A 21,620-nucleotide genomic window follows, 5' to 3' on the forward strand; every position below is an offset into this window, starting at 1 on the left:
CTTCCAGGGCTGGAAAGGAGCAGAGCAGTGTGTGGTGGGGCTGATGGCACAGGGATGGCAGCAGCTCCTCCTCCCCCTCCCCCCATAGCTGTCATGGCACCTTTGTCCCACAAGGATCGCATGTCCCCGTCTCTGCTTTCCACCCTCTCCCTCCAGCAGAAGTTTTCCAGCCGTGCTAACGGGGAAATATTTATGCTTGACGTGAACGTCACGTGCGGCCTGAGGGAGATCCCAGCGCAGCCTGCGGGCCTGCAGTGTGAAACCCGGCGGTGGGCAGGAGCTGCCCCCGGCCTGCAGGCCCTGTGGGGGTCACAGGCCCAACTTGGGGACAAATTGGGCTCCAGCACGGGGCTGTGGCCCTTTGGGTTGGCTTTGGGTTCATCTTGGGACGCCAGCGGGCTCGGAGATGATGGTGAGTGGGGGGGGATCCCTGAGTGGGGGTGTGCTGAGGTTTAAAATGTAGGGGTGGGTTGCTGTGGGGGCACAAAGCGGGTATGAGGAGCCCTGCAGCCCTCCTTTAACTACCCTAGCATTGGCATTCAGCTTGGAGGTGCTGAGATTCACACTGGGTCAATCTCAATAATTACCCCCAGAGGAAAGCAGGGTGACAGTCCCCCCCCTGACCCCCCCTCCCCCCCCCCCCCCTTCCCCTCCGTTAACTGCTGACAACCAAATGTTCCGTTTAACAGCCCTTCCACCTTGGGGCACTGTGGGGCCGCTGGCCCTCTGGGGGCTGATGATGGCCGTCCCCCCCACCTCCCTCCTCATGGCCAGGTGCCCATTTTAGCCCACGTTTTAGCCGTGAGGTGCTTTCCTATCAGGGAGGTAAAAAACTGCTTGAGGTGTTCACAAGATGGAACGGGGGAGGGTGGGTTGGGTGCTGTGGGGGGCACTGGGGGGAACATAGGTTTCCTTGGCTGTAGGGGCAGGTGGGGTGCTGGAGCTCAGAGGTGGGCCAAAAGGAGCCCCTGAGGGTTGATCTCAGCCTGTGGTGCAGCAAAGCTCGTGGAGCATCTCCATTTTCTCCCCAGGGTGGTGAATGTTGCTGGCAGCCGTGCTCCCGATGATCTTTGCACTGCTCATCTTGACCAAGATGTCCGCCTTAAACGCCAGAAATGAGGACGAGACCCCTGAGCAGAGCCCGGCCCCACAGCCCACCCCAGAGCTGGCAGCCTCCCCAAACCCCGCAGCCCCCAGCCCCCCATTGCAGCCCACCTTGGGGGGGGAGCAGGAGCAGATTGCAGTGTACAACCCCACCGCGCTCCGCCGGCCCACCCTGGCCAAGTTCGTGCTGGGCTCCTTTGAGGACAACTCCTCTGATGATGAGGTGGTAGCTGCAGCTTTCAGGGTGAGCAGCCGCCGCAGCAGCCTGGCCAATGCAGGTGCTGAGCCCCCTGCCACACCTGCTCCACAGGAACCCGCTGTTGGCATAAGGTATAATGCAGTGCTGTTGGGGGGGGGGGGGCGTCAGCACATGGGGGGTTTCTTTACCCAAGGAGGTGAGATTGGTGTTGGTCACAGTGCTGAGCCTGCAGGACGGGCAGCAGTAGGTGCTGCTGGTGTTTGCCATGCAGTCTCCATCCCTCCAAGTGACTGTTCTGTGCAGGAGCATCTCTGGGGGTACATTTTGTGGGATGGAAATCTGCAAGTTTATCTGAGGTTTTTCTGCTGACACATGCACTTATTCAAGCACTTACATGTGCAACTGCATTGCACACACACATACACACATGCACTTTTGCACCAGCACACGCTGCTCTGCACCCTCAGGGCTGGGTTCCTCCAGGCCTGGCCCAGCTGCAGTGAGCATTTTGCTTCTGCAAAGGGAAAAAATGTAGTTCTTTGGTGGTTTTGCTGTGCATATGTCAATGAATAGCAGTGAGCTTTGCTCTGTGAGTAGCACTGTAGTGAGCTCTGCCCTGGGGCAGCTCACTGACTTGTACCTGTGCTTGCTGAGCTACAAACTCAACCTTTTCTTTTTTATCTTGGCCAGAAGATGGAGAAACGAGAGAGCTTTCTCCTGTACTGTCAATACTGAGTTTTGCAAAACACCTCGAGTTCTTAAGCCTCTGCATGTAGGCTCTAACCCAAACAGGCTGATGTAAGCCTGCCCCAGCAATGCTCTGTGCCATTTGTGTATGGGGACAGGAGGTGCTGCCTGCTGGCAGGACTCAGCAGCTTCCCATGCAAGCACAGCTGATGACAATTATAAATAACTGGAAACAAAGCCCTGCTGCCCAGCTCCTCCTGCCTGCTCTGCTCCCACTGCTCTTAAAAGGCCTTTGCAGGATGATGAAAACTGACAGCCCCATCACCGAGCACAGCCAAAAGGTGTCTTCTCATTGAGCTGGGAGTCTGGGAGGTGTCGGGCACCTCTGGTTTCCATCTGCACCGGAACACAGGAGGAACTCTCTTCTGGTGGTGCCCAAGCTGTGGGACAGAGGTGGTTGGTGCAGCTTGCGGGATGGCCGGGGTGTGTTGGCTTTGCACTGGGGCTTGGGGCAATGCTGGTGAACTGTGTAAAATTGCAGCTACCCATAAAACGTCCTGAGTTGATGGAGAGAATGGAGCATTTCTTGAGCTCCCACGAGGGTATCAGCATATTTCCCCTTGAAATAAGCATGCCACGTGTTGATAGTGCAAGAATAGGTCATAGGAGGAGAGAAGGGGTGGGTGGTCTTTTTGCCTTTGCTTATTTATAGCCCAGCCGTGCAATAACAACAAAAGGTCCGAATTGCTGCTTTACACCTTTTTAGGGATCCCCTGTGCTTTTCCCAGTGGATCTGGGGCTTCACCCCCAAATCGCTCACCCCCCCCCCCATACTGTTTTGTCCCCCCGCAGGCCTAGCATGTCTGGGCTGAACCTGACGAAGCGCGGCCGCGAGCACCGCAAGATGGACCTGCAGAGGGACTTCACCGTCGCCTCACCTGCTGAGTTCATCGCCCGCTTCGGGGGGACCCGCGTCATTGAGAAGGTGGCTGCCTGCCTTTGCCTGGCGTGGCTGCTTCTTGGGGTGCATTCTTGGGTGCCTCCATCTGGAGCTGCCGTTTCCCTCTGGCGTTCAGCTCCTGTGTTCCCACGCTTGCTCTAGCGATGCCCCTGGCCCTGCAGGTCCTGATTGCCAACAATGGCATCGCTGCTGTTAAATGCATGCGCTCCATTCGCCGCTGGGCTTATGAGATGTTCCGAAACGAGCGCGCCATTCGGTTTGTGGTCATGGTCACCCCTGAAGATCTCAAGGCTAACGCAGGTAATTCCTTAGAACCGATCCCAGAAGTGATGAGCCCAATGTGGTCCCCCCCCCCCCCCTTCCACCCAACCAGATCCAGGAGTAAATGACTTCCCACTGCCCAGATGTGGGAGGAGACCCCCCCCAGTGCTGTGTGCTGTCTTTCAGAGTACATCAGAATGGCAGATCACTACGTGCCCGTCCCCGGAGGGGCCAACAACAACAACTATGCCAACGTGGAGCTGATTGTGGACATTTCCAAACGGATCCCAGTCCAGGTAACAGCTTGTCACTGGTCTCTCCTCTCTTTGCTGGGCTTAGGAGATGACCAGTTCTATGGGGAGAGCAAAGCTGAAGAAAACGGTGTAGAAATTGGTGGAGATGTTTCCCTTGACCCTTGTGGCCCAGAAAAGAGGGAAAAGCATTAAGCTTTGCTGTCAGTGTGATTCAGGATCATGCTGGTGCCACGATGCCCCCCTCCTGTGCCAGCAGGGCTTTCACAGAGTGTAATTAATTGTTGGGAAGCAGAGATGGCAAAAAGGGTGCTCCGAGATGGAGTTGATATCCCCCCCCCCAGCACAGAGGAACTAGGCGTGATGCCAAGGCCTAAGGGAGGATGCTGGGGCAGGAGATAACAGCTCGTGCTGCTCCCTCTCTTGTATCAGGCGGTGTGGGCTGGCTGGGGACATGCCTCGGAAAACCCCAAGTTGCCAGAGCTGCTGCAGAAAAATGGGATAGCTTTCCTAGGTAAGGTCTCGCTGCTTTTGCCTTGTTTGTAGGGAGATGTGGGCAAAGGGATAGTGGGTGTGTGTGTATTGTTGATCCCTGGTGGCATCAGTTCCATGTGTACATCTGCCCATTTCATGTGTCCTGCAGTGTGGCAGTCCCCAGGCCATTTTCCTGGAGCTATCCCAGAGGTCCTCCTGTTTTCTGTTTTGTTTTGTTTTGTTTTTTTTCCACTGTGCTGGTGCAATGTTCAGGAGGAACATTGGATAGAAGCAGATAGTTTGTGCTGCCCAGCTCAGGGACATCCCAGGCTGCCCCTTGAGCTCCATTCCACACTGGGCAGTGGGTTTATGGAGGCATTCTCTGCATCCCTGTCTTGGCAAAAGGGCCATCCTGTCTGCCTGATGGTGCCAGCTCAGTGGGGAGCAGCTTTCTGCTGCACTGACTGCGACTGGGCAACAGGACTGGGCCAGCTTCCAGGCTGACCGTGCTCATTCCTTCCTTCCCTGTCCAAAGGTCCCCCCAGTGATGCCATGTGGGCACTGGGGGATAAAGTTGCCTCCACCATCGTGGCTCAGACGGTCCAGATACCAACGCTGCCATGGAGTGGGAGTGGTAAGCACCTTCACTGCAGCCCCATATGCCCTCTCTGAGCTGATTTCTCCCTCTTTGCCTCCCCTTCCCCAAAGAGAGCACTGACCTGAGGCCCCTAGCCCAAGTGGGCTCCAGATACTGGAGACACTATGACAGCTGAGCAGCTGTTGGTTTGGGCAGGGGTGCACTGACACAGGGGAAGTAACACATGCCACCATGGGGTCCCCCGCATGCTGTCTCCATGGTGACCCTACTGCCCCTGTGATGACCACAGCCCCAATTTGTGCCCACAGGTCTGGTGGCCCAGTGGTCTGAGGAGGACCAGAAGGGCCAGCAGATGATCAGCATTCCCCTTGAGACGTATGGGCAGGGCTGCGTGAAGGATGTGGAAGAAGGCCTGGAGGTAAAGCTGAGTGCATGAGCCACCGGTTATCTTTTGCATGCCATCATTTCTTTTTGGAGCATGCAAGTTCCAGCTCTTCTGGGCTCCCAGCCCAAGCAACACGCAAGGGCGTTTTGGCAGCAGTTTTTCCCTCTGTGCTGGTGCAGCTCACGGTGATCCAGGTGGGCTCCAGAGCACTGTGGCCACACCAATCCTTGTCCCCCTCAGGTGGCCAAGAGGATCGGGTACCCGCTGATGATCAAGGCAGCAGAAGGTGGTGGGGGCAAAGGCATCCGCAAAGTGGAGGCAGCAGAGGAGTTTGGAGCCTGCTTCCGACAGGTGAGAGGTGCCCTGAGCACCTGTCCTGTCCCTGTCCTGTCACCTCAGCCAGGCTGGGACACACACTGGGGTTTTGCTCCCATCTCATGCATCCTGTACTTTCCTGCTGGGCTTTCTGTGGGGACGTGGGCTAAATTTCAGAGGACAGTGCTGAAATGTGACCCTCCCCCCTCCACAGGTGCAGGCAGAGGCACCTGGGTCCCCCATCTTCCTGATGAAGCTGGCCCAGCATGCACGGCACCTGGAGGTGCAGGTGCTGGCTGATGAGTATGGCAATGCCATCTCCCTCTTTGGCCGTGACTGTTCCATCCAGCGCCGGCACCAGAAGATCATCGAGGAGGCACCCATCACCATTGCTGCTCCTGCTGTCATCGAGGTGATGGAGAAGGTGGGTGGCCCTGGTCTTCAGGTGGTGTGGAATTTAATGAGAAAGTGATCCTTGCTGAATTTATTGTGGTTTGAGGCACCTGTGGCACTCCTAAGGAAAGGAGGGACTCCATCATATGAGCAAGCTTGGATGTGTGAGCACACTGGAGTAGCATTCTTCCTCCCCATCCTTCCTGAAGACACCTGTTGGTCCTCTTTGTGTCCTTGCTCCATGCAAGGACGTTACTGCCCCATTGCCTGGCACAGCCCTGGCTCTGCAGCAGTTGTTTCTCAGTGCTGTGGTTTCATGGTCCCGCAGTGCGCGGTACGCCTGGCGCAGATGGTGGGCTACGTGAGCACGGGCACTGTCGAGTACCTCTACAGTGAAGATGGGAGCTTCCACTTCCTCGAGCTGAACCCACGCCTGCAGGTCGAGCACCCTTGCACGGAGATGATCGCAGATGTGAACCTCCCTGCTGCCCAGCTCCAGGTACCTGAATGCAGCATGGAGGATGCAGGCAGAAGCAATGCAGTGTCTCCCCTTTGCTTCTGGCTCTCTGCCTGGGAGCTGGCTGCAGCTTAGCTCCTCTTCCCCTAGTTCCCAAAAGCTGTATGTGTGATGCTAAAGCCTCGCTCCAACAGCTGCAGCCCTCTTCCTTGTTCCTTGCGCAGATTGCGATGGGCATCCCCTTGCACAGGATAAAAGACATCCGAATGCTGTATGGGGAGAGCCCATGGGGCGATACTCCCATCTGCTTCAACAGCCCTGCCAACCCCCCTGTGCCCAGGGGCCACGTCATTGCTGCACGCATCACCAGTGAGAACCCTGAGGAGGTGAGCCTTGGGGACAGGGAGACCCGTTGTCCTCCCCAGTGGGACAGCACTGATGGGAACTCAGCCCATGGGGTTGACGAAACCTTCATAAAACACAGAGGGGTTCCTCCTTCCTCCTATTTACACGTGCATGGGTTCCAAGACTTCTTTCTCAATGTCTTCTGCTCTTTGTTTAGGGTTTCAAGCCCAGCTCAGGGACGGTGCAGGAACTGAATTTCCGCAGCAGCAAGAATGTCTGGGGGTACTTCAGTGTGGCAGCTGCTGGGGGGCTGCACGAATTTGCTGATTCCCAGTTTGGGCACTGCTTCTCGTGGGGAGAGAACAGAGAGGAGGCCATCTCGTGAGTGTGGCAGCTGGGGCTGGAAGGGGAAAGAAAGACTCCCAGTTGGTGCATGAGCCAGGAAAGCTGGCTCTTCTCTCAGGTGATAGTGTTGCTGTTGCTGATCAGCTTATTGGTGTTGCAGAGGCTGTCTGATGAAAGCCAACGTTTTCAAACTGCAGTGATGTTATGGCCCCAGTTAATCAATGTGCCTTAAAGACGGGCACTTTCTTGCTGCTGTTGAGCAGTAGTTAAGCAACATGTAATAGAACTGTCTTGGGTATTTAAGTGCACGGTGTTGTCCCCTTCCTATCCTGCAGGGATGTTTTATCTGGATGCTGTAGCATTCAGGGGGAGGTGTTCATCGTTCCCATCTGTGTGTCTTCACCCTGCAGCTCTTGGCTGCTGCATAACAGCCCTTTGATATGCTGATGGACCATGGAGACCATCCAACAGGCTGTATGGCCTGCTCTGTGTGGAGGGTGGAAACCAGGGGCAGCTCCTGCTGTCTGAAGTGTTTGGGGACAACTCTGAAAGCAGGTGAAGGGTGAAGCAGTGCCCTGCTCGGTCATTAATGGAGGTTTTTATCTCCTTGAAAGGAATATGGTGGTGGCCCTAAAAGAGCTCTCCATCCGTGGGGATTTCCGGACCACGGTGGAATATCTGATAAAGCTTTTGGAGACGGAGAGCTTCCAGAGCAATGAGATCGACACCGGCTGGCTGGACCATCTGATTGCTGAGAAAGTGCAGGTGGGGGAGATTGGCCCCTACCACCTCTGGGTCACCTTCTGTGGGGGGATCCCAACCCTTTTATTGTCACCCCTCCAGGCAGAGAAGCCGGACACGATGCTGGGTGTTGTCTGTGGTGCTCTGAACGTCGCAGATGCTGCCTTCAGGACGTGCATGACTGACTTCCTACACTCACTGGAGAGGTGCAGGGTGGGAGCTGCCCATGTTGGGTGGTGGGACCTGATGGCTGTGGGCACAGGGGACGCAGGGAGAGCATGTCCTGCTACTGGAAGCTGGCATGGCTCCTGCAAGCACAGAGACTTGAGTTCTGCTCTGCCTTGGCCACGTTCTTTCCCTCTTTTGCTCTCCAAATTTGGATGTGATGTCTCAGTGCAGCAGTGCCTCAGAGTCCTGAAGGCACAGCACATCCTGCCTTCTCCACACTGCTTTATCTGTAGAGAAGAGCAATGTTTCATGTAGTTGTGAAAGGGGCATTTCAGGGAAAGCAGCTCAACCGAATGCAGCTTGCTTCTGGTTTGCACTTGAGCGTCAAGGTTATTCCTCCACAAGGACGCCTGGGGCTCTCCCCCAGCCCTTTATCTGAGCGTGTTTTGCCAGCCTCTGCCCTGCTCTGTAAGAGGTGCACACGTGGGCTGTGTACAGACGGATGCCTGTCCCCTCTGGTCACCTTCCCCACGTGACCTGACACCAGCAGCACTGCTGACACATGGCCCACTTGGCTGCCTGCCTCTTCACACATGCAAGAAATGAAACCCTGGTGGTGCCTGACCCCAGTGATGTGTTTCAGGGGCCAGGTGCTGCCAGCAGCCTCCTTGCTGAACATTATTGATGTGGAGCTCATCTACGAGGGCACAAAATACATTCTTCAGGTAGGGGCTGTGCTGTGCTCCTCCCAGCAGTGCTGGCTGGCACCACTGGCCTCTCCCCTGTACGGGGACATGTGTTCTGCTGATGGAAGGAGTATAAATACACAAATACAAGGTTGTTGTTTAAATGCATGCAGCATAGGAAATGAGGTTGATAGCCTTGTTTTTAAAAGGCAGCATTTGCATACATCCCATTGCCCTGATCTTAACGTGATCAAGAAGCATGATAATATGATGAAGAGAAGGGTGGATGTGGCACTGAGGGACATGGTCAGTGGGCATGGTGGTGATGGTCTGAGGTTGGACTTGGTGATCTTAGAGGTCTTCTCCAACCTTTACCATTCTATAGGGAGATCCTTATCTCCTTGGCTTGGAAGGGACCTTAAGGATCGTGTAGTTCCAACCCTCAGTAAGTTAACATTATGGAAAAACATCCCCCAAAAATGCTGCCTCTGGCCGCTGCCTGCAGGTTGCCCGGCAGTCCTTGACCACGTATGTCATCATCATGAACCACACTCACATCGAGATAGACGTGCACCGGCTGACCGACGGCGGGCTGCTGCTCTCCTACGATGGCAACAGCTACACCACCTACATGAAGGAGGAGATCGACAGGTACCTCCTCGCTGAGCCCCAGGTCCCAGCAGCCTCGGGGCCGTGGTGGAACATTTCCCTCTTCTGAAGGTACCGGATCACGATTGGCAACAAAACGTGTGACTTTGAAAAGGAGAAGGACCCGACGGTGCTGCGCTCCCCATCTGCGGGGAAGCTGCTGCAGTACACAGTGGATGATGGAGGCCACGTTGCTGAGGGGAGTGTTTTTGCAGAGATCGAGGTGAGTTCCTGCAGCTCTGCCACGTGGCTCAAGATCAAAGCAGCGGTGGGTGATGGCTTTGCCCATCCCGGTGCAGGTGATGAAGATCATCATGACGCTGACGGTGGAGGAGGCGGGCAGGGTGCACTACGTGAAGCGGCCGGGTGCGCTGCTGGAGGCAGGCTGTGTCATTGCACAGCTCGAGCTGGATGACCCCACCAAAGTGAAGCCTGTGAGTCTGCAGGACAGCAGGAGGTCGTGGCTGAGGCGTGGAGCTGAGCAGCTGCTCTTTGGGGCAGAGGAGGGGATGTGCTGTTGTTCTGGCACAGCACCGCATGCCCGTGCCGCATCCCCAGGTGGCTGTGCTGGAGCTCAGGTGGCTGCTCCCCAATATGGCACTACATAAACATCCTGTGCATGCTTCCATAGATTCATACTTATGGTTTTTCCGCATCTTTCTCATGATGAGATATGGGCAGAAACATGAAGCTGGCCATCAGGTGCTTCCTTCAAACAAGCAGATGCTGGAGGGGTGATGCAGCTTCCTGTTGGGGCAGCTGCAACTTTTGGGGGCCCCACACAATGTTGGGGAGGACCCAGTACAGATAACCTGTTTGCTCTCTCCAGGCACAGCCATTCACAGGGGGGCTCCCAGCACAGCAGACCCTCCCCATTACTGGTGAGAAGCAGCACCAGGTTCTCCGCAATGTGCTGGACAACCTCACCAATGTCATGAATGGGTACTGCCTGCCCGAACCCTATTTCAGCTCCAAGGTGGGTGCCCAGGGTGAGGAGCACCCTCAGCTCCTGGCAATCCACGTGCCCTGCAAGATATGTACAGCACTGGGGCTGCTGGGCTTCATCACCTCTGCTCCTTGCAGGTGAAGGAATGGGTGGCGCAGCTGATGAAGACCCTGCGGGACCCCTCCCTGCCCCTCCTGGAGCTGCAGGAAATCATGACGAGCATTTCAGGAAGAATCCCTCTCTCGGTGGAGAAGTCAATCCGCAAAGTGATGGCTCAGTATGCCAGCAACATCACCTCCGTGCTCTGCCGCTTCCCCAGCCAGCAGGTGAGCAGCTTGCCTTCGCCTAGCAAGAGCTAGCCAGGAGCTTCAGCCTGCGTTTGTCCTTCTGGGAGATGATATATAAAAGTAAAAGGATGATGGGTCATAATGCATGTTTTGCTTCAGGGAAAGTGGGGGAAAAAAAAAAACCCAAGCTTGAAAGGCACCATGCACTGCAGTGCTGTCCCTGAGCAGTGCTAGACCCTGTGCCCTTTCCTTGCAGATAGCCAATGTGCTGGACACCCACGCAGCCACACTGCAGAGGAAGGCTGAGAGGGAGGTGTTCTTCATGAACACGCAGAGTGTGGTGCAGCTGGTGCAGAGGTGAGCCCTCGTGCCCTCCTCGCCCCCAGCCCATCGCCACCCTTTTGCAGCACGCCGGGGTCTTTGCTGCCCAGGTACCGTAGTGGCATCCGTGGCTACATGAAGGCGGTGGTGCTGGACCTGCTGAGACGCTACCTGCAAGTGGAGATGCAGTTCCAGCAAGGTGAGGGCTCAGGGCCCTGGGGAAGGGGTTAAGGGGCTCCTAGGGGAGCTGCAAGGCTCACGGTGCTCTTCCCCATAGCTCACTATGACAAGTGTGTCATCAGTCTGCGGGAGCAGTACAAACCCGACATGACCCCAGTGCTGGAGAGCATCTTTTCCCATGCCCAGGTGGCAAAGAAGAACCTGCTGGTGACCATGTTAATCGTGAGTGCAGAAGTGAAAGTCTGAGGCAGGGAAAAGCCCATAAGCCTCATCGCTGTGAATGGGATGTGGCTACCACAGTGCTCAGCTGCCTGAAGCCGTCACAGCCTCATGCTGTTCCCTCAAAAGCAGGCAGAAGCTTGATAAACTAGCATTTACTTCGTGTAAACCCAGATTTGTGTTCAAGCATCCGTTCCTTTTTGGCCATGAGGTTGCTTGGTAAGGGTTCTTCTTGTCCCTTGCTTAGCATTGCTTTGCTGCAGTGGGCTTAAAAAGTAGAATTCTGCTGGGTTTCATCCTTGTTCCTCACACGGGGTCTCACCCCTGCTGTCCACATGAGGTGATACCACCTGCAGTAAGAAGCTGAGTCAAACCTTGAGGTGGTGCATTGCAGGACCAGCTGTGCGGCCGGGAACCCACGCTGACAGATGAGCTGACAGCCATCCTGAACGAGCTGACGCAGCTCAGTAAGACAGAACACTCCAAAGTGGCACTGAGAGCCCGGCAGGTCAGCAGGCACCGCGCTGTCCCACCCCGTCCCCATCTCCTAACCCCATCCCAGTGTTCCTGGTCACCTTTCTTCTCTTGCAGGTTCTCATTGCCTCTCACCTGCCCTCCTATGAGCTGCGGCACAACCAGGTGGAGTCCATATTCCTCTCTGCTATCGACATGTATGGACACGAGTTCTGCCCTGAAAACCTGAAGGTTGGGAACCTCACTCTTCCTCATTGAAAGAGTTTTGCTTTTGGTTTGCTTTGAGGCTTGGTCTGCAAGTGGATTAAGCTTGAAAATAGCCTAAAAATGTATTAAAGCCTTGCTGTAGTGTCAGCCCCTATGCAAAGCAAAGGGGGGACATGCCCCATTGCTGCTGGTTCCCATTTCCTTCTCCCTGCACTGCTGATGTGTGGGTCCATGCCTGGGTCTGGCAGTGTCCCCACGGTGGGCTGGGCATCCCAGCACGTAGGTGTTGATTCAGGTGCAGCCCTTATTGATGGACCCCATGGGGATATGCCTTCCCCTTTCCTGTATCTGGGTAAGGAGCTGTTCTGTTCCATCCTTGCCCTAAATGTTGCTTTCTCCCCCTAGAAACTGATCCTGTCAGAAACCACCATCTTCGACGTGCTTCCGTTCTTCTTCTACCATGACAACCAGGTTGTGCGCATGGCAGCGCTGGAGGTGAGGGCCGGGGGGCATACAGGGCAGTGCAGATGTGTGCAGATTCAGTGGTACCCACATCTATACCCCATCACCTCCTTCCCAGGTGTACGTGAGACGTGGGTATATTGCCTATGAGCTGAACAGCCTGCAGCATCGGCAGCTCTCGGACGGCACCTGCCTGGTGGAGTTCCAGTTCATGCTGCCCTTCTCCCACCCAAATAGGTACAGCACCCCTCACCCTCGTGCCCACTCCCCCGATGAGATCTTTTCTGCAAAGCTTCTGGATTTGCTTCTGCAATGCTTGGGGACCCTGGGATGGAGGTGCTGGATGAGCCCTCCCTGGGTTGTGGTCTCACACAGGATCTGTGGTGGCTGACAGCCACCTCTCTACCCCACGCAGGATGTCTGTCCCCATCAGCATCTCCAACCCCGACTTGGCTCGGCACAGCACTGAGCTCTTCATGGACAGTGGCTTTTCCCCCCTGAGCCAACGGATGGGAGCCATGGTGGCCTTCAACAAATTTGAGGACTTCACGAGGTGGGAATGCAGGGACACTCCTGACCGTGGTGCTGTCCCCACGGGCTGCGGGACGAAGGGCTGTTTTCTCACCCCACTGTTTGGGCAGGAACTTTGATGAAGTGATCTCCTGCTTTGCTGAGCCACCTTTGGAGAGCTCCCTCTTCAGCGAGGCACGAGCCACCATCTATGGGGAGGAGGACGCCAAGGTGGGCACAACGCTGCTGCTGTCCCACCCTGGATGGTGCAGGGATGGTGGCAGCACGGCTGTGCTGGGGCAGAAGGGCTGAGTGGGGCTCTCATTGCCAGAACGTCCGTGAGGAACCAATCCACATCCTCAACATCGCGCTCCGCCGGGCGGACCATGCCGAGGATGAGAAGCTGGTGCCCATCTTCAGAGCCTTTGCCCAGTCCAAGGTGCATCTCACGGCACCATTCCCTGCCAGATGGGACATTGCACCCAACGGGCTGCCTCCCCCATGGGCTGGCCGTGCTCTGACCTTCTCATCTGCTTCTGTGCAGAAAAACATCCTCGTTGACTGCGGGCTCCGAAGAATCACGTTTCTCATTGCCCAGCAGGTCAGTGCAGACTGAATGCTGACAGGGTGGCTTTATGTACATTATTCTTCTTGTGGAATCATGGAATGCTTTGAGAAGACCATCTGGTCCCACTGCCTGCGTTGCATAGGGACATCCATAGTCCCATCAGTGCTCACAGCCCCCATCCCCTGAGCTTGGGTGCCTCCAGGGATAGGGCCTCTGTCTCCCTAAAGCCCATAGTGATGTCTAGAAACACTGTACTCAGAGCACGGATGGGAGGGAGAAGCAGGAATTAATGAATGGGGCATTCAGTGAGTGACTTATCTCTGGTATTATCCTTCATGCTGCAAACGTCTCCAGTTACGTGTGGTTCCTGCGTGGTCCCTCCAGACCTCTTAAGTACCCTCAAGGGCACTTTTACTTTTAGCTATTCCCCCATTGTGAGTGAAGGACCTATATATATATATCTTTTTTATTTCTAGTGAATTCACTGCAGAACAAAGAAAGCCTCCGCATTCCAGCTGTATTCACATCATCTCGTCTTTCCCCTTTTTGTTCCCTAGAGAGAATTCCCAAAGTTTTTCACGTTCAGAGCCAGGGATGAGGTAAAGCTGTCCCCCAGCTGGGATGGAGCAGGGTCTGTTTGTATGGCTCCTCTCACCCCACGCTGCACCAGTTTGCAGAGGACCGCATCTACCGGCACCTGGAGCCGGCGCTGGCCTTCCAGCTGGAGCTGAGCCGCATGCGCAACTTTGACCTCACAGCCATCCCCTGTGCCAACCACAAGATGCACCTCTACCTCGGGGCAGCCAAGGTGCAGGCGGGCACCGAGGCCACCGACTATCGCTTCTTCATCCGTGCCATTGTGCGGCACTCAGACCTCATCACCAAGGCAAGGCTGGGAGCTGCAAGGCTGCCCTTCCCTGCTGCCTTCCAGACCTCGTGGAGAGCTTTGTAACCTCTCCGTGCACTGCAGGAGGCCTCCTTTGAGTACCTGCAGAACGAGGGTGAGCGCCTGCTCCTGGAGGCGATGGATGAGCTGGAGGTGGCCTTCAACAACACCAGCGTTCGCACCGACTGCAACCACATCTTCCTCAACTTTGTCCCCACCGTTGTCATGGACCCCTCCAAGGTGCATTTCTGAGTGTTCTGCTTCGCTGTGTATCAGAGTGGTGGGATGGAGGCTGCCTCATCCCACCTGTGCCACCCTCCATGCTGTCTATTGGACCTGGTCCTGTTTAGTGTACATCCAGTCTTGGACAGGGGATTGATTTGGCAGTCCCAGAAGCTCCTACAGTTTAATTCTGTGTTTGTGGGCTTGCTCATTCTGGGGTTTTTGCTGGGGCGATGCTGAGCTTTTACACTTAGCAGCGAATTGAGGCTGGTTGCATGGCCTTTGTAAGCAGCGATTTGCTGGAGGACACGAGGGTGAGCGGTGGGCTCTGCCCTCGGGCAGCAGATGGCAGGAAAGCAGTGGCAGTGTCTGCTAAGGAGGCTGTAACGGAGTGGCTTTCCCTCTTCCCAATGGAGAGGCTGAATGGCAGCACTGGCCCCTGGCGGCAGGGAGGAGGAGAGGGAAGGGGACCCCCCCAAAGCAAACCTGACGTGGCCGTTTGGTGGAGATGCTCCAATCTTGGCATCACGTGCATGGCGTTCCCGGGGCTGGAGAGCAACCCCTGTGCTGTCCCACACCCAGATCGAGGAGTCGGTACGGGCCATGGTGATGCGCTACGGCAGCCGCCTCTGGAAGCTGCGGGTCCTGCAGGCCGAGGTGAAGATCAACATCCGTCTGACGCCCACCGCCACGGCCATCCCCATCCGCCTCTCCCTGACCAACGAGTCTGGCTACTACCTGGACATCAGCCTCTACAAGGAAGTGAGGGACCCCAGCACCGGCAACGTGAGTACTGCGCAAAGAGAAACCCCTCCACGACCACTCAGAGCTGCTCCCATGTCTGCAGGGAGGCAGCCGACGCTCTGCTCTCCTCTGCAGATCATGTTCCAGTCGTATGGGGACAAGCAAGGGGCGCAGCATGGCATGCTCATCAATACCCCCTATGTCACCAAGGACCTGCTCCAGGCCAAGCGCTTCCAGGCACAGTCCTTGGGCACCACCTACGTGTATGACTTCCCGGAGATGATCAGGCAGGTGTGTCTGGCTGAGCTGAATGAGACTTCAAATTACTGAATTTCCACTTCTATCCCTCTTTTCCCCTGAGCTGGCAGAGGAGAAAAAGAAAAGAGCCCAAACTCCCTGCGTTTTCAATCATAGGAAGCGTTTCAAAACTGATTCCTAGCTCTTGCAAATTGCCATAGCTGTACTTATAAAGGATGCAAACTATAAAGCCCCGTGCGGAGCTCAGGCACTGAGTTCTGCTCACACCAAATCCCAGTAGCAGGCTTTGTGCCCTGTTCTTCCAGGCTGTCTCATGCGTGGTGTCTCTGCAGGCTCTCTTCAAGCTGTGGGGCTCCTCAGAGCTGCATCCCAAGGATGTCCTGACATACACAGAGCTGGTGCTGGACTCGCAGGGACAGCTGGTGCAGATGAACAGGCTCCCTGGAGGGAATGAGGTAGCAGGGAGGGGTTTGGGAGTGGGGTGCAGGGAAGCTGTGCTGCCACAGGTGGGATTTGCTGGTGGCTTCCCTCGTCCAAGCTTTGTTTCAAGCCCAAGGGATGCTCCTCAAACAGCTCTGCCTGTCAGTTGATGCAGTCTCCAGCTCTGGGAGGAGCCAGCCCTGTGACACCGTGCCATTTTGGGGCAGGTGGGGATGGTTGCCTTCAAAATGAAGCTGAAGACCCCTGAGTACCCAAAGGGCCGGGACATCATGCTCATCTGCAACGACATCACACACATGATTGGCTCCTTTGGGCCAGAGGAGGACCTGGTGTTCCTGCGAGCCTCGGAGCTGGCACGGGCTGAAGGCATCCCACGTGTCTACATTGCTGCCAACAGCGGTGCGCGTATCGGCTTTGCAGATGAGATAAAGCACATGTTCCAGGTGGCCTGGGTGGACCCTGAGGACCCCTACAAGGTGTGTGGGTGACCTTTCCTTTGGTCATCAGAGCAAGCAACGGAGGACTTAATGGGGGAAGGGCTGGAGCTAAAAAGGGGAGATAAATCTGCAGGATCAGTGCTAGGGAAGAGAATCCCCGGTGCCATGGGGATGGTTCCCTGGTGGGGTGGAGATAAAAGTGTGTGTGTGTATGCATGGCTGCTCTGCCCAGCCCTGATCCTGACCCTGCTGTGAGGCTGGGTTTGGAGAGCTGGCTGCATCCCATGTGAGTGTGCAGCTCATTCTCCTTCTCTGTATTTTCAGGGGTTCAAGTACCTGTACCTGACCCCCCAGGACTACACGAGGATCAGTGCCATGAACTCCGTGCACTGTGAGCACGTGGAGGAAGGGGGTGAGTCCAGGTGAGCCCTGCCCCGTGTCTCCCCAAGTCCTGGCTCGCCGTCCTGCTGGCCCCAGTTTTGCCCTGTCCTACCCATGCCACTGCAGCACTGCCTTCCTGCAGGTACGTCCTATTGGACATCATTGGGAAGGATCATGGTTTTGGGGTGGAAAACCTGCGAGCTGCTGGCACCATCGCTGGAGAGTCCAGTCGTGCTTATGATGAAATAGTGACCATCAGCATGGTACATACAGCCTGTGCCCTTTCCCAATAGAGCTGGAGAGGATCACTGCTGCAGCCCACAGCCCCCAGTAACCCTGCATGTCCTTGTGTGTGCGCCCAGGTGACGTGTCGTGCCATTGGGATCGGTGCGTACCTGGTGAGGCTGGGCCAGCGTGTCATCCAGGTGGAGAACTCCCACATCATCCTCACTGGGGTCACAGCTCTCAATAAGGTACTGTGCTACGGCCCGTATCCTCACCCGATGCTGTCCCTTTGCTCCTTCCCTATCCTGTGGGAAGAGGTGGTACACCCCCATGAGTCCTCATGAGATGTGTTTGTTAAAGAAATGCCACCCTGCAGGTGTTTGGTGTTGCTTTAGGGGTCAGTGCAAGGCGCAGTGCTGGGCTGCAAGGACAGTTGAGCTCCTATGCCAGGGGCAGGACCCATCTCTGGGCACAGCTTTGTGGCCTTGAACTGATTTGAAACCTTCAGATATCTAAATAAAGGTTTATTTGCTTTAACATCCACCTGGTAGGCAGAGGTGGAAATTCATCCTCAAAACAGAGGGAATGCACCCAGACAAAGGTTGATAAAAATGATCTGCAGAGGCAGTTCCTGTGCTAGCAGAGACTTATCTGTGTTTCTCTGCCCAGGTGTTGGGGCGTGAAGTTTACACATCCAATAACCAGCTGGGAGGTGTGCAGGTCATGCACAACAATGGTATTTCCCACATCACTGTCCCAGATGACTTTGAAGGAGTCTACACCATCCTGCAGTGGCTCTCCTACATGCCCAAGGTAGGAGGATGCTGCAGGATGGTGGTGTGGGGTGTTATGGGGTACCTGGCTGGTGACCTGCCCTTTGGGGCTTCCCCTTACAGGATAACCGGAGCCCGGTGCCTGTCATTGCCATAAGTGACCCCATCGAAAGAGAGATCGATTTTGTCCCTTCCAAAGTCCCCTATGACCCACGGTGGATGCTGGCAGGGAGACCCCATCCAAGTGAGTGAGAACAGCCTGTGGCCCCTGCAGCAGCGTGCCCAAATGCAACCTGTGGCTGCAAGCTCTCCCATCCTGGTGCAGCATGTGCTTTTTGCCGCACACCGATGCGCAAGGAGCCCTTCAGTGCACGTGGTTGTGCCATTCCTCTCCCCTCTGTGCTCTGCAGCTCTCAAGGGGACGTGGCAGAGTGGTTTCTTTGACCAGGGAAGCTTCCTGGAGATCATGAAGCCGTGGGCTCAGACGGTTGTGGTTGGCAGAGCGAGGTACAGCTGTGAGCAGGGGATGCTTCCCAACCCCTGGTGCACAGATGCTGTGAGCACAGACAAGTGCAAGTCATCTTTGCTGACGGCACTGCTTTTGGGATGGTGACGGTGGGGTGGACCTCTCTGGGGTGTGGCATGGAGGGGAATTGGCTGCTACTGAGGCTGCCCTGCCTTGCTGCAGGTTGGGAGGTCTCCCTGTGGGCGTCATTGCTGTCGAGACCCGCACTGTGGAGGTGACAATACCTGCAGACCCTGCCAACCCTGACTCGGAGGCGAAGGTGTGTGGGGAGACCTCAGTGCTGCCATGAGGAAGAGCATCCAGCATTGAGGCTGGGGGATCAAGTGGGGATAAAGCTTAGCACAGTCTTTTGGCATGTCCTCACTCTCCTTGAAGGCAGTGAGATCGGGCTGCTCTCGCTTTGTCTCCTTCCAGCTCCTGTGCGCTGACTGCTGTGCCTGGAGGCGCTGACCTCAGACTCAGCACTGCTGCTCGCTGTCTTTTCCAGATAATCCAGCAGGCAGGACAGGTCTGGTTTCCAGACTCTGCTTTCAAAACAGCCCAGGCCATTCGGGACTTCAACCGTGAGCACCTCCCACTGATGATCTTTGCCAACTGGAGGGGTTTCTCCAGCGGCATGAAAGGTACCCAGTGCACCCAGGTCGCTGTGCTGTGCCACCAGCCCTCCTGCAGCGCTCGGGGTGCCCGGCCACTGAGTCTCTTTTGTCTCCCAGACATGTATGACCAAATGCTGAAGTTCGGTGCCTTCATCGTCGATAGCCTGCGGGATTTTAAGCAGCCCGTCCTGGTGTACATCCCGCCCCACGCCGAGCTGCGGGGAGGCTCCTGGGTGGTCATGGACCCCACCATCAACCCCCTGTATGTGGAGCTCTACGCGGACAAGGAGAGCAGGTCAGCCTCTGGTTTTCTCCAATGCGAGTTGGAGCAAGCTGGAAGGAGTGGGAGAGCAGCCAAGAGTCCCAATGTGGAAACAAAACCCCGTTGGGTTTTCTGTCCCAAATTCTCAGGGGATAAAGTTGCCTGAACTGTAATGCTTTCCTATCAGCAGTGACCTCTTTTCCCAGGATTTATTTTCCCCCACAGATCGGTCCCTGCTTTACCAAACTTTCCTCCCAGGGGCGGCATTCTGGAGCCCGGGGGAACAGTGGAGATCAAGTTCAGGAAGAAAGATTTGGTGAAGACCATGAGAAGGATCGATAAGGTTTATGCCAAGCTTGTGGAGCAGCTGGGTAAGGGGAAAGGATCTTCAGCGCGTGGGCCTTGGGGTGGCTGAGATGGGAGCGCCGAGCAGAGCCCATGCTGGGAAACAACAGCTGGTGATGTCCTGCAGGGACACCTGAACTGTCTGAGGGGCAGCGCAAGGAGCTGGAGAAGCAGCTCAAGGCCCGGGAGGAGCTCCTGCTGCCCATATATTACCAGGTGGCCGTGCACTTTGCTGACCTACACGATACCCCCGGCCGCATGCAGGAGAAAGGCGTCATCACGGTGAGCACGGAGGCTGGGGAAGGGGCTTGGTGCAGGAGCTTTGCAGCAGTAGCATGTAGGGGAGAGTAACCCCCCCCTTACACATCTGCTCCTCTTCCTCTGCGAAGGCTTAACTTGGGCTCTGCCTATTTCTGCAGGACATCCTGGAGTGGAAGAACGCCCGCTCATTCCTCTACTGGCGGCTGCGACGGCTGCTGCTGGAAGAGGTGGTGAAGCTGGAGATCCTGAAAGCCAACAGCGAGCTGAGCCACATCCACATCCAGTCCATGCTGAGGCGTTGGTTTATGGAGACAGAAGGAGCTGAGAAAGTACGCTGGGCCCTGGTTTTACCTAAATCTTTTTTGCATTTTCGGTAGTCTGTGAAGCTTTTGTGGGTTCCAGTTTCCAAACCAGCCCTCTATGGCTGCTACGTGGGTTGGGGGCAGCACATTGTGTCATATGTGCAGGACTGAGGAGGACAGTGCCATTATCCACTGTGCTATGGGAGGAGAAGCCCGAGGATGTAGCAGAAGGGGGAGGATCAGGCTGTGTGAGTAATGGGACCGTCCCCATCCATGGTGCTGCTCTCCCCAGGGATACCTCTGGGACAACAACCAGGTGGTGGTGGAGTGGCTGGAGAAACACATGCAGGAGGATGATGGCAGCAAGTCAGCCATCCGGGAGAACATCAAGTACCTGAAAAGGGACTACGTGCTCAAGCGCATCCGGAGGTGAGTGGCTGCGGGAGCTGTGTGTGAGGGCACTGCCATCCCCCCTGCGCTGGGGACAGCGGGTGGTGGCCTCCCAGGCTGCCACGATCTCCCATCTGCCTCACAGCCTGGTCCAAGCTAACCCCGAGGTGGCCATGGACTGCATCATCCAGATGGCTCAGCACATCACCCGCGCGCAGAAGGCTCAGGTTGCCCATCTCCTGTCGACGGTGGACAGTGAGAGCCCATCCTGAGCCAGCAGGAGGAGCAGTGGTTCCTCTTCCCTCCAGCTGAAGCCTTGAGCTCTCCCTTTGTGCCTAAATAAAGGATGCCAGTGTCTGTACCTTAAGCTATGAAGACGCTCTCTCCATCTGGTGCTGGGTTTGGCAGAGATAAACTTGCTCCGAGCCAAAGCTGGAGGCTGGACCTGGTGCGGAAGCTGATGTTTAAAAGAATTGAACAACTTCTACTGTGTTTTAGTTGCAAGCCCTGGCCTTAATCTTTTAAACAAGCACCAGGGTCAGACGCTCTGCACAAGACTAGCTGGAGCTGGACAAAGGGAGAGGTCTCCGTATGGCTGTGTTGGGACTGACCATGCACTGGCACAAGGAAATGTAAATACTGCTGAGGAAGGATCAGCCTCAAACCGATGCTTTAAAACAAACTCAGGAACTGCAAGGAGCCATTTGTCCCCATCCTTCCCTGCGCTGGGGAGTGATGTGTAGATGTGACCACAAAAAGCTGGTGGCCAGAAAAGACATCCCAAGCTGTTCTGGGACTGGCTGCAGTGGGGGGTATCAGTGGGATATCAGCTGACTGTGTGCTTTGCAGTGCCTCTGACTGTGTAACTCCATTGCAGGAGCATCACACTGGGCTTAGCTTTGGCTCCGTGTGGGGAGCAGAGTGGCAGTGCAAGGGGGGACAGCTGCACTGAGGGCAGCACTGGGGCTGATGTGATGGGGTGGTGTTGGCACTTTCTTGGTCGTGTCTATGCTGAGGGCTGCAGGGGGGAAGGTTTCCTGCCCAGGGAGGTCCCCTCAACCTCAAAGCGAGGATGAAAAAGGCACGAGGAGATGCTTTCTGGTTTGAAAGGAGTCACTGCAACTGTCAGGGATATGGGAGTGCTGCTGCTCACTGTGCAGGGGGTGGCAGAAACATTCACCCAAACCAACACCAATAAAATGAGCACCGTCCTCAAGGGAAACCTTCCTGAGCTCCTTTGTTTTGTCATCGTATAAACCCAGGACCTCAGAAGGGAATAGTGACTGCTGCTGTGCACAAGAGCTGTTTTGGTCCATAGCATCCCTCATCATGAATTTAGGTACTGAGATTTTCAGTGCCACCACAGTAACTACAATGCA

General features: G+C 55.8%; 1 protein-coding gene across 8 annotated transcripts; it reads left to right on the forward strand.

Annotated features, from left to right (window-relative positions):
- The first annotated feature begins 214 nt into the window (after positions 1-214).
- Positions 215-21,463, forward strand: ACACB (acetyl-CoA carboxylase beta). 8 transcript variants are annotated; one of them, XM_040648481.2, is made up of 53 exons: positions 215-412; positions 1,032-1,434; positions 2,843-2,975; positions 3,113-3,251; positions 3,399-3,508; positions 3,896-3,977; positions 4,473-4,571; positions 4,844-4,953; positions 5,161-5,271; positions 5,450-5,659; positions 5,957-6,127; positions 6,310-6,471; positions 6,648-6,811; positions 7,390-7,540; positions 7,619-7,722; positions 8,328-8,409; positions 8,876-9,021; positions 9,091-9,241; positions 9,318-9,452; positions 9,848-9,994; positions 10,102-10,290; positions 10,508-10,608; positions 10,683-10,771; positions 10,850-10,974; positions 11,366-11,479; positions 11,563-11,676; positions 12,058-12,147; positions 12,233-12,351; positions 12,509-12,667; positions 12,756-12,855; positions 12,956-13,063; positions 13,169-13,225; positions 13,750-13,791; positions 13,863-14,078; positions 14,163-14,318; positions 14,883-15,086; positions 15,180-15,335; positions 15,635-15,757; positions 15,950-16,219; positions 16,505-16,602; positions 16,704-16,824; positions 16,924-17,034; positions 17,456-17,599; positions 17,683-17,803; positions 17,970-18,066; positions 18,248-18,344; positions 18,573-18,708; positions 18,799-18,976; positions 19,169-19,314; positions 19,416-19,570; positions 19,708-19,878; positions 20,144-20,280; positions 20,387-21,463. In XM_040648481.2, exons 2-53 carry the CDS (start codon positions 1,040-1,042, stop codon positions 20,511-20,513), a joined length of 7,173 nt encoding a protein of 2,390 aa, XP_040504415.1. In that variant the 5' UTR covers positions 215-412; positions 1,032-1,039; the 3' UTR covers positions 20,514-21,463. The 8 variants fall into 8 exon arrangements, with proteins under 8 accessions (XP_040504415.1, XP_040504414.1, XP_040504419.1 ...); XM_040648480.1 differs by lacking the exon at positions 215-412 and adding an exon at positions 667-825; XM_040648485.1 differs by lacking the exon at positions 215-412 and adding an exon at positions 667-825 and having other exon boundaries at positions 19,202-19,314.
- Positions 21,464-21,620: the final 157 nt, after the last annotated feature.

This window comes from Gallus gallus, chromosome 15, assembly GCF_016699485.2.
Source record: "Gallus gallus isolate bGalGal1 chromosome 15, bGalGal1.mat.broiler.GRCg7b, whole genome shotgun sequence".
NCBI lineage: Eukaryota > Metazoa > Chordata > Aves > Galliformes > Phasianidae > Gallus > Gallus gallus.

Coding starts and splice junctions, on each gene's coding strand:
- ACACB (XM_040648481.2), top strand. CDS start 1,040: ATGTTGCTGGCAGCCGTGCTCCCGATGATCTTTGCACTGCTCATCTTG. Junction 13,226..13,749: donor CGTTTCTCATTGCCCAGCAG/GTCAGTGCAGAC, acceptor TTTGTTCCCTAG/AGAGAATTCCCAAAGTTTTT. Junction 17,035..17,455: donor GGGTCACAGCTCTCAATAAG/GTACTGTGCTAC, acceptor TTCTCTGCCCAG/GTGTTGGGGCGTGAAGTTTA.